This window comes from Urocitellus parryii, chromosome 7, assembly GCF_045843805.1.
Source record: "Urocitellus parryii isolate mUroPar1 chromosome 7, mUroPar1.hap1, whole genome shotgun sequence".
Lineage (NCBI taxonomy): Eukaryota > Metazoa > Chordata > Mammalia > Rodentia > Sciuridae > Urocitellus > Urocitellus parryii.
Genome location: NC_135537.1, coordinates 38,026,062 through 38,037,965, shown reverse-complemented (window position 1 = coordinate 38,037,965; position 11,904 = coordinate 38,026,062). Strand labels below are relative to the sequence as shown.

General features: G+C 40.3%; 1 protein-coding gene and 1 pseudogene across 1 annotated transcript in view; both read right to left on the bottom strand.

Annotated features, from left to right (window-relative positions):
- Positions 1 to 268: 268 nt before the first annotated feature.
- Positions 269 to 367, bottom strand: LOC113180257 (U6 spliceosomal RNA; annotated as a pseudogene).
- A 560-nt stretch (positions 368 to 927) lies between these two features.
- The window catches only part of Nipal2 (NIPA like domain containing 2), a 72,484-nt gene continuing 61,507 nt past the window's right edge, over positions 928 to 11,904 (bottom strand). Inside the window, exons 7-11 of the mRNA XM_026383473.2 lie at positions 11,727 to 11,862; positions 9,776 to 9,864; positions 3,645 to 3,708; positions 2,438 to 2,532; positions 928 to 1,117 (exon numbers count right to left, since the gene is read on the bottom strand). Of these exons, the coding sequence (XP_026239258.1) occupies positions 1,005 to 1,117; positions 2,438 to 2,532; positions 3,645 to 3,708; positions 9,776 to 9,864; positions 11,727 to 11,862 (497 nt within the window). The 3' untranslated portion in view covers positions 928 to 1,004. The remainder of the gene's footprint in view (positions 1,118 to 2,437; positions 2,533 to 3,644; positions 3,709 to 9,775; positions 9,865 to 11,726; positions 11,863 to 11,904) is intronic.

Genomic DNA, 11,904 nt, shown 5'->3' with positions numbered 1-11,904 from the left:
GAAGAATCCACTAGGTTTGAGACAATGACTTGAGGAAGAAATGGAGTATAGTGCAAATATCACTATGAATCCAAATGTGAGTTTTGAGACTTGTGTTGAAAGTTAAAACATAAACCCACCTGATAAATCATAAAATCTGTAACAGTTAAAGGTATAGAATATAGTTTTTCTTCAGTTTCAATTCAAGTATAATAGGACCATATGGCTGAAGAAAATACCATCATTCTACATTTTTATTAAAAATAAACAGCCATTAGTCCTAATTCATTTCCCCCCTTAACATTTCACAGATTCACTTGTCATCCTTGCCCAGGGGCCATGCTCTGTACTGTTCCAATTTTAGAATATGTGTTATGGAAATGAGCACAGTCCTATTTTTAAAAAATTTTTTTTTAGGCTTAAAAAAGTCCTCCATACTAGTCTTTGAATTCTGCTATGGTACCACTGCAGAATGACACTTAGAAATTCTCATTTTACAGAGGCCCTTTCTTTTCAAAGGAGGATTTTAAGTGTTAGTTTTCAGAAAAGATGAGTTGCCTTTCTAATTCAGGAATGAAAAGGGGAGCTCTGCATGGGAGGCTCATAAAAGGTACCCTAGAACTTTCTTTCAGGACTGAGGTTGCCGGGCTAAGGGGTCTTTTGAAGCCAAGCAATAGCCTACAAGCCAAGTGGGAGAAGCCACCTTTGCCTCCTATGACCGGAGGATTTCGAAGGCACATTTTTGTGTGACATTCCTGCATGAGCAGTCAGGCCCCAATTAAGATCTAGCTGGTTAGATGATCACTAGGGAGAGTGCCAGGGTGTGGGGAACACTTCGAATTACATTCCATGAGAACATTAGACTGTCAAGGCGTAGGAAGGCTCTGATTGTCCACAGTGGGGAAGGACTGAAACGAATGTGAGCACATGTCAGCATGAAATAGCTGCTGACACAAATTGAACATGTGCAATTTTTTAAAAAGGTGGTATCGGATAACAGGCCCACAGCCATCCCTCTCGGCACTTTAGACCTCTTTCTTCTCTCCACTTTGGCTCTTTGTTGAGTCACTTCCATCAGGCAAGGTTCCATAGGATAAGCCATTTGAATCTGGTTGTACTTTGTCCAACGTTTGTTTCCCTGTGGAGATAATAATCATAGAAAAAAAAATCTTTTTGAGCCTTACGGAAGAAAAAAAATCCTGATAATTTCTCTTTGGTCTAGGCCACATTTTATTCCCCTTTATTTATTTATTTATTTTTAAAGTACTATGTGGTCACCCTCTAAACAGAAAAGATAACCGTCAAGGAAGAAAGGCCCAAGGAATTCCACGTCCCTTGGTGTGTGGTCACGCACTGTCCATGTGAGAGAGCTGTCTCCCGACCCCATGCTGGGCACGGAAATCGGTTGGCCAGTCAGGAGATTCATGTGAAGCACTCACTCATCTCCAAACCTTTCTCCCCAGGGCTTTGTCCTCTTTTCCATGTCTAGTCTAAAGCATATGACAACACAGAAAAAACAGACTTTAATGGAGCCTTCAAAAGCTGCTCCTATATATGGGGCTTTATGAAGTGGAAAACAGAATTAAAAATAATGGTGTGGACAAATGTGGACAATCAGAGCCTTCCTACGCTTTGACAGTCTAATGTTTTCATGGAATGCAATTTGAAGTGTTCCCCACACCCTGGGTTTGGTTCCCAAACAAGTTGTCTCTAATAATGCATACCCTTGCCACAGATGCCTATTATTGCCCAGAATGCTTTTTGGCTGATAAGATGGCTCACACAGAAAAAAGAACACAGAATTCATTGCCCAGGGCCACGATTTCTCAGTCTTAGGGTTGAGGCTTTAGTGGGTTTTGCCTACTGAATGGTGGAGGAGGCTCTGAGAATCTATTTCCTACCTGGAAACGAGAGAAGCAAGCTAGGGAGAGGTCACCCCAAATCCCTAGCAAAGTGGTGAATGTGAGGGAAGAAGAACCTGAAAGAGGATGCATGTTAACCCAATCTAGATGCATGAGGGGACAAGGGGGGAGAAGCCCTCCTGTTCTGGAGGCTGTGACGATGTCACTTTTGGCACATGGTTCACAGGCCACCTCAGCCTCCCCTAGGAGTGATGTTCCTTAGCAGCCTAACCTTCAGTCCTTATATGTATCTCCAAAGCCTCTCCAAGTGGCAGGGATCTGCTGTTGGTAGCCATTTCCCACATGTTTCCCTTATCTTTTTACACTCTAAGGAAAAAAAAAATCCCTAAATCCCCAGATCTATGCAAAACTGACATTCCATAAATTAACATTTACACTGAAAACATCACCTCTGCTTCATCATTAAGTGTACTTTTTTTGAGGGTAAGAATTATGTTTTATATTAACTCCATACCACCAAATAATACCAACAATTGTTAACTTATAAGGATAAAAGCTTCTATTATAAACGAGAGAATATATTTATATATTTTTACCAGGAATATCTCCAAAATCAATATAGGACTGTTGCAGATGTTCCTTTTCTTGATTTCTTGTGACCAAAAACACACCAAGAAATGACAGAAAGCACCTGTAAGAAAAAATATTAATAAAGAACACAGGAACACTGAAACAGCTCATGGTATTAAATAACTGAGCTCCATATCCTACATGATGACATAAATTCCATCAGTTTTGTTTATCCTGCTTCTCATGGTAAGCTGCCTAGAAGTTGTCTTAATTGTTGGAGCCAATAATATTTGTACCCAGAACCAAGACTTGGGCAGCTTCCAATAAATCTCTGCCCCAGGTTTTTACCATCTGGAGGCTAATTCAGTCGCTAAGCCCTTTGGGTAGACACTAGGTCTCGTTTTCTATCCATGCATGCCCAGACCCATTACTGGCATGCAAACACAAGTGCAAAAACAATTTATTCCTTAATTTTCTAAGAAATCTCGTTGTCCTTGGCCATAAGAGTAGTCATAGTTTCCAGACCCCAGAAGTTTGGCCTCGCCCAAATGTCTTATGAAATTGAATTTTCAAGATAGATGGTTTCCTATGCTGAAAATAGTTTAGGCTCAAGTTTGCATAACAATGGTCATGCTGAATACCAGATCAAGAAGCAGGAAGGGCTAATGGAATGCCACTTGAAGCCAATGGAAGCTTCTATACATTGGCTGTATCTTGTCAAGGTTCTGCTCTGTATGCCAGCAAGGCTAGTTGATGTGTCCCTCAGATTTCTAGGAAGCATGGAGCTGGCCACTCTAACACAAGAGAGGAATGGATCGACTTGATGCTCCTAGGTCCAAATCTAGGGATCTGCTCCAGTCTTGGTCTTTTATTCCAGGTGATCCTAGAAGCATCCTCCAATTGAGATCTAATCTCGGGGTTCCCAAGGGCGAGGTAGGTCTGGTACAGTAGTAAAAGGTGGAGTAACTACAAAGGCCAGTGAGTTTATCTCAACTTTGGCTGGCACTGAAAATCACCAATGCTTTAGGACCCTCAGGGAGACACCTAAATCAAAAGCCAAAGACACTGAGCCCTGTGAAAGGTGTTAAGTTGAAAAATATGTTTCTTTTAGGAGTGCAGGAAACTGGTGTTTCTTACATTATTTTCCAATTTTCTATACTTCAGGTGCAATGCCAAAAATCCTATTAAAAGTAATAGAATTTCACATACCTTACTTCTGAGGCATTTACTCACCCAAAAAGATATATAAATACAGTGAGAAAAGTGGCACCACGGAATTCCTGGTAAAATACGATACCTATATAGGAATAGAATACAGAATTAATTTTAGGGTAGGAGTATTTACAATAGTTACACATTATTTCTAAAATTATGTAAATATATCTAAATATGGCTATCCTTAAAATGCACATTCAGTAGTTTATTTTTAAAAAAATTTGCATGCCACACTTACATTTAAAATTATTCCAAAGGAACAGAGACTTGTAGATTTTATGTAATATGATTATAATTATTATAAAATCAACACAATTGACAAAAGGTTTTCTTTTTTTTTTTTTTTTTTTTTGGTACGGGGGACTGGACCAAGGGGTGCTTGACCACTGAGCTGTATCTTCTGTCCTTTTTATTTTATTTTGAGACAAGGTCTTGCTAAGTTGCTGAGTTTCTGAGGCTGGCTTTAAATTTGTGATCTTTCTGCCTCAGACTCTCAAGTTGCTGGGATTACAGACGCACCCCACTGTGCCTGGCTTGACATAACTTTTGCAAGCCAGGCACAGAATTACCCAGTCCAAGAATTTCTCACCAGAATATACAAGACAACAAAAGTCTAGTGACCATATCCCACCTACGATTTTAGATCAGGGTCAGCACCTGGCCTGAGAGTCTGGGTGAACCATGGGGTCACTGACATGGCAGGCCCACCTCAGGCCAGCAGCTGTAGCTCCTGTCACTCTTGGCTATGCCCTGTGGTCTGCCAGCCTGGTCACATGCCCATACAGGTACAGGAAAACACTGGCCACTGGGGTGTTGCCCCCGCTCCATTTTCCTCTGCTAACTGCTCTCATGTCCTCCTTCTGGCCTCGCTTCCTAGGCGATGGCAAGCAAGCATGCAGGATTTATTTTGAGGAACTTTTCTTCTCTCCCTGTTGGTCTCAATGATTTCTTGTTAGTTTGAGGTCCTAAAACCTTTGTAGGGTTTTGTTAAACAAGATATCCTTAATGTATGAAGCACCTGGAATCAGAATTTTTGTGTCGGGAGCTAGCTTTGTTAGCCAGTCAATGAGTACTTACCGAGTGAGTGTCTCCTGTGCACTGCTGTTGGGGGTGACGGAGACCCCACTGTGAACAAGAGGAGTCCCGCTCACAGGAGACAAAGCTTTCTCAGCCTCAACCTTATCTCCTTACTCTGAGAATGGACTTCTTACAGGAAGAAGCCACATAGAACTGAATGAATATTTCTGAAACATCTTCCATATTATCACATACTTCTTCATAATCATTTTATTGTGTCCATGTTATTCTAAACTAATGCACCATAATATTCATTTCTGAGGACAGTTTAAGTTGTTTCTAATTGCTTGTTCTTTAGTAAATAAGCAATGAACTTCTTTTACACATTTCCCCCAGTGTTTTATGATTTTTTTTTTTGTCATTAGAATTGGTTTCTAGAAATAGAATTTCTGTTTCAAAGAGTATAAACACATTTTATTTTATTTTTTATTGTTTTAAATATTTATTTTTTTGTTTTAGATGGACACAATATCTTTATTTGTTTTTATATGGTGCTGAGGATAGAACCCAGTGCCTCACATATGCCAGGCCAGCACGCTACCACCTGAGCCACATCCCCAGCCCCACACATTGTATTTTAAAAAATTACAACAAAGTAAAGCTGGTGCAGTGGTGTACACCTGTAATCCCAGCATCTCAGGAAGCTGAGACAGGAGGATCAAGAGTTCAAAGCCAGCCTCTGCAAAAGTGAGACACAAAGTGACTCAGTGAGACTCTGTCTCTAAATAAAATACGAAATAGGGCTGGGGATGTGGCTCAGTGGTCAAGTGCCCCTGAGTTCAATCCCTGGTACCAAAGGAAAAAAAAAAGTAAGCCAGGTATAGTGGCACATGTATGTAATCCCAGCTATTTGGGAGGTTGCGATGAGAGGATTGTGAGTTCAAGATCAGGCAAGGCAACACAGCAAGACTCCATCTCAAACAAAAAATTGTAGTAAAATGTAAATAATATAAAATTTACCACCTTAATCATTTGTAGATGTATGGATCAGCAGCGTTAAGCATATTCACATCGTTTCACAACCAATTTCCAGAACTTTTCCTCTTGAAATTGAAATCCTATTCCCATTAAACAACTTCCTATTTCCTCTTTCCCCCAGTCCCTGGCAACTACCATTCTATCTTCTGTTTCTAGGAATTTGACTATTTTTAGATACCTCAGATAAGTGGAATAGTATTTTTCTTTTTGTGACTTACTTCACATAGAACAACATCCTCAAGATTTATTTGTGGTTTGATGTGTATCAAAATCTCCTCTAGTCAAAGGCTGAATAATATTCCATTGTATGTATATACCAAATTTTGTTTATCTACTCATCTGTCAATGAGAACTTGGGCCATCTCTACCTTTTGGCTATTTTGAATACTGCTGCTATGAACATAGATAACAAATTTCTTTAAGACCTTGCTTTCAATTCTTCTGGGTGTGTGCCCACAAGAGGAATTGATGACTATATGGTAATTCAATTTGTAAATATTTTTGAGGAACTTGCCATACTATTTTCTATAGCAGATGCACCATTTTATATTCTACCAAGGATGCACAAGAGTTCTGATTTTTCCATATCCTGTCCAACGCTTGTTATTTTCTATTTTTAATAGCAGCTATTCTAATGGATGTGAAGTGATATCTGATTGTGGTTTTGATTTGCATTTCCTTGATGATTAGTGATGTTGAACATATTTTCAGCAATGCCTGTTGATCATTTTATATTTTCTTTGCAGATACATCTATTTAAACAATCCTTTGCATTTCAAAATCAAGTCTTTTTTTTTTTTTTTTTGTCATGGCCAGGGATGGTGGCACATTCCTGTAGTCCCAACAACTCGGGAGGCTGAGGCAGAAGGATTGAAAGTTAAAGTCAGCCTGGGCAACTTAGTGAGACCCTGACTCAAAATTAAAATAAAATAATAGAAAGGGCTAGGGATGTAGCTCAATGTAAAGTGTCCCTGGGTTCAATCCCCAGTAAAAAGAAAAAAAAAAAAAAACATTTCCATCATTCCCAAAGAGAAACTCAGCACCCCATCAGCAGTTATTCCCTGTTACCACTACAACAGCCACCATCACCAGCCCTGGCAACCACTAATTTACTTTGTGAGGATATTCCTATTCTGGACATTTCACATAAATGGAATCTTTACTAATATGTACTCTTGTCTGGCTTCTTTAACTCATGATAATGTTTTCAGAGGCCGTCTGTGCTGTCGCATGTCTTGGCCCTACATTCCTTTTTATGGCCCAGTGATATCCATTGCATTGAGAGAACACATTGTGCTCATCTTTTCATATGTTTGGGTTGTTTTTACTTTTTGACTATTATGAATAAAGCTTCTTTGACCTTGGTATAAAATATTTTTGGTGGATGTTATGTTTCCATTTTTCTTGGTACAGACATAGAAATAGAATTGTTACATTACATGGTGATTTTTTACTTTTTTGATTTTTGGTACTGGGGATTGAACCCAGAGGCGCTTGACCACTGAGTCACATCCCCAGCACTTTTTAATTTTTTTATTTTGAGTCAGGGTCTCTCCAAGTTGCTTAAGGCCTTGCTCGGTTGCTGAGGCTGGCTTTGAACTTGCTATCCTCCTGCCCCAGCCTCCCAAGGTGTGGGACTACAGGTGTACGCCACCATGCCCAACTAGGTTACATGGTAATTTTATGTCTATCATTTTTTAATTGGTTCTTTTTAGGTACACATGACAGCAGAATGTATTTTGACATATCATACATAAATGGAATATAACTTCCCATTCTTGTGGTTGTACATGATGTGGAGTTACACTGGTTGTGTATTCATATAGAACATAGGAAAGTAAGGTCTGATATTTTACTGTCTTTCCATTCCTATCCCCTATCTTTACTCCCTTCCCACCATTCCCCCCTGCCCAATTCAGTGAACCTCCACTCCTCCTGCCCCCTCCCCCCACCTATTGTGAGTCAGCATCCTTTGTTTTTTTGGGGGGATTGGCTTATTTCACTTAGCATGATAGCCTCCAGCTCCACCCATTTACTGGCAAATGCCATAATTTCATTTTTCTTTATGGCTGAATAATATTCCGTTGTGTATATGTACCGCATTTTCTTTCTATTAAAGGGCACCCTAGGTTCCATAGCTTAGCTATTGTGAATTGAGTTGCTATGAACATTAAAATCAGGTCATTTGTGTTTTTATTTTGAGTTGTAGAATTGTAGAGTATAAAACATGTGTAAAGCCTTGATAAAAACTATGGACCTGAGTTCTAGGGAGCTGGGACCATCTACCCAACCTCAGGAGGGTGTCTCTGATAGTGTAGCCTCATCTGCACTGGCTATTGAAATAAAACAAGCAAAAGTTGACTAATTTAGTAGGCAAATATTTAACTTTAAGCTATGCCCTGTGACAGAGGCAGAGAGAAGTTAGTTGAGAAGCTTCACTTCCATTCTACTTGTAACATAAGAAGAACTGTCAACACTCCCCAAGTCCCAGCCTCCCCGACTCACCAATTACTCCACGTGTTGAGTATTGAGACCCAGCCCTGCTGCCTTCCTAGAAGATCTTCAGCCAGGGAACTGCATTCTTTACCCATCTTTTTGCATATTTATGTTAATTATTAGGCTGGATATCAGCCTGTCTATAACTCTTTTGGGTCTAATTTTTACTTTCCAGTAATTCTAGGACATAACAATATACAATCTTTTCTCACTATCTTTTATCAGGAAGTGCAAAATACTGAAAAAAAAATTAGATGTCTTGGGATATAATTTTTCTTTAAATAAAAAGTTCAATTTTGGGAAACAGAAAATACATTATTACTTAAAAAAGAAAGGAAAAAAAAAAACCCGTCCAATGGCAGTCACATTTGTTGGCCATGAGATAAGAACAAAGATGCACCAATTCAGAAGCAGGTAATCCCCAATTACTTCCAAAATACAAAATTTTAGAGAAATAAACTCCTAAGACAAGAAGGTGGTAAATAAGCCAAGGAACTAGGGCATATCAGTATTAAATTTAGAAGGAATCTATTTGAATCTACTGTATTTTAGTTTGGACCAAGTTTTAAATTTGTACTTTTGAACACTATTGCGTCTGTAATGTTAAAAAAAAAAAAACACACTTCTTAACCAAAATTTAAAAACTGTAAAAGAAGAAATATGGAGGCTGGAACACTGAAGGCAGTAATTTCCATGCTTATCTATCTCTCCTTGCCTGGAATGCTAAATTGGTTTTACGACTCCACCCTCTGATCAAGCTGTGAGGGGCATATAGGGAAGAGTTCATGAAATTGAGGAAGTCTGGCCCAGAGACAAGATTCAAGAGGGCTTTTGGTTGCTTTGATTATCAGCAGAGCTAGTAAGGGGAAGACTCCCAGGAACAGAACAAAGATGAATGTCTTGAATTTTTAATAAAACTGATTTCCGAGGCTGGGGTTGTGGCTCAGTGGCAGAGCGCTTGCCTTGCACATGTGAGGCCCTGGGTTCGGTCCTCAGCACCACTTAAAAAAAATAAACAAAATAAAGATATTGTGTCCAAGTATAACTAAAAAAATAATAAAAATAAACTGATTTCAGGTCTAGTATAAGGAAACACTTTTTTTTGGGGGGGGGGATGCGGGTACCAGAGATTGAACTCAGGGGCAGTCGACCACTGAGCACATCCCAGCCCTATTTTGTATTTTATTTAGGGACAGGGTCTCACTGAGTTGCTTAGCACCTTGCTTTTGCTGAGGCTGGCTTTGAACTCATGATCCTCCTGCCTCACTCTCCTGAGCCATTGGGATTACAGGTATGTGTCACTGTGCCAGGCAACACTTTCTAATAATTAGAACTCTCTGAATAAGAGCTGTCTCAGGTGACAAAGAGCTGTCTCAGGTGACAAAGAGCACTGGGTAGCATTCACAGCCTGTAGAATAGCCCATCCTGGAGGATGTCATGGAGGAAATTCAGACACTGGGTGCAGGCTGGGGGCGGGGGACATGGGTTCCTTAGTTTCCTATAACCTAACCATTTCTTGATCTCTTATTTACCCTGAAAGAAACTTCACTTATGAAGGTGGGGGTGGAATCACCTATATGGGGAAAGCCAAAACTCACCTGCGATGATGGCGCTGGTTGTAAAGAAAACATGGTTAACGGGCACCACTGCTGTCGTGTTGTAGAGCTTCGTGGCTTGATTCAGGAACCTAAAGCAGAAGGTACTTACTAGAGCTTGGGCTTAGAGAAGCTTAGCAATAAGTTAACAATAACTTCAAGAAATGCATGTTCTGTAGCCACAACTACAAAGGGAAAGGAAGTGCAGGGAAAGGGCATTTCCAATCAGCAGTCATAGCTTATGTGCATCTGATGTATGAGATCAGATGTCAGGTTTTATGGTCTGTTTAAACCAACAACAGTAACAATGAAAAGCAATTAATCATATTCTGAGGCCACAGAAGTTTGAGTTGGAAGCGATTCAAGCTGCTGGACCAGTATCATACTGGGGCTGATTCATTAGGATAGACCCTTGAATCTGTTAAATATCATATCTGGGGAATAGTATAGCTATCCATTGACATGCCACGTGCCAAGAAAGAAGATGGAGAAGTAAAAGAATGTTTAATGTTTCAAAAACAATGCTCAGTGCTCCAGCTGCAGAGCACATGTGGGAGCTCAGCTTCTCACTCTGGCCACCAACAGGAATCCAGGTTCCCGCTCTGTGCTGTGCTGCCCTGCCGAGGACTAGACTTTTCTAAAGCAGTGAATTGCATGGATATCACCTGGATGCTTTAAAAAAGCACAAATGCTTAGGTCCTACTCTAGGGCAACTACAAAACACAACACAACACAACAAAAAACCTTTGTGGGTAGAGCCGAGGTGTGTGTGTACACACATACATGTATGGAGGGCCATATAACTGCAGGAACATGTATGTGTGTACACGTGCGTGCATATTCACCTATGTGTCCAAACACAGCAACTCTTTTAACCACAGTTCTACAGTGCGACAGGCACAGGGACTGAAGCAAGGGCAACAGGATGAAGTTTACCTTCCACGGTGTGTGCTTTTTAAGTCACCGAAGCTAAGATAAGGACAATGATACTAATCATTAAATCCCAAAAGATACTGTAGCAGTACTGATTAATTCAGAAGAAAGAGAGAAGAAACAAAATGGCGAGATACGATGTGACAAACATACTCAGTCTTGTAAGGAAATGATAAAACAGTGAGTGTGCTGGGCTGCTCCAGCAACCCTCCAGAGGCCTTGGCACTGGGCTATATCCAGCCCATAACAGGGAGACTTCACAGAAGGCATCAGTCGTGTTCTGAGCTCTGATTTCCTGGCTGGCACTGGGTGGTCCTTTGGTGTAGCATTGGGGGTGAAAAGAAAAACTCTCTGGCCAACTCAAGAGGGCCTAGCAGGCAAAGGCATAAGCACTACGTGAAACAGAGAGGGAGTGATTAGAGCACAGGGGGTGGGGGCAGAGAAAAGCAGAAATTAAAAATGTTCCATGTCACCACTATTAGGACCCAAGAGAAACATAAAACAATCACTCTGCAATCCCATGGGTGCAAAGAAAATTCTGGCCAAAGATGCAGAATTCTGGGGAAAGGATTTTCCTCCCGGCCAAACGTCTGGTTTTGTCCATCTCTGGGCAATTAATGAGCATGAGCTAAGAAATGAAGGTGAAGGGTTCACGTATTTCCTATATTTAGAATGAAATCCTGGACGTGGACCTGCCCCTTTGATTTATTGCTAATGACAACCTGTGTACGATGGATATTAATTACAAGCAGAAGAGCATCAGGAAAGCATCAAAGCGCACTTAGCTGGATTATGACCATATTTTAGAAAGCACAAGACATGAAGGCGATGCTCAGTAAAAACTTATTGTATGCGAAGGACAAAGCAAGGCATGTTGGCTGCGGATAAGCTGCAGGTCCTTCACCCTTAGAAATCCACTGCAGCTCATCTTAATTATCATCTGAAGCCAATGAAGATTAACGCTTGGAGAAGGAAGCACAGGAATGTTGAAAGATTAGTGAGTATGAAGAAGCTAACTTACTTGACTTGGAAAACACAAGATGCTATCATGATGATACACATGATATAGAAGATGGGATAAGTTAGTTGCGTTTTATTCGTCACAGAAAAAGTGATCATGCCTGAGACGGCTTTCACTGAAATAACAGTCAATGAGGCTGGAAAAGAAAACAAAAACACAAATAAAGTACATATTTGAG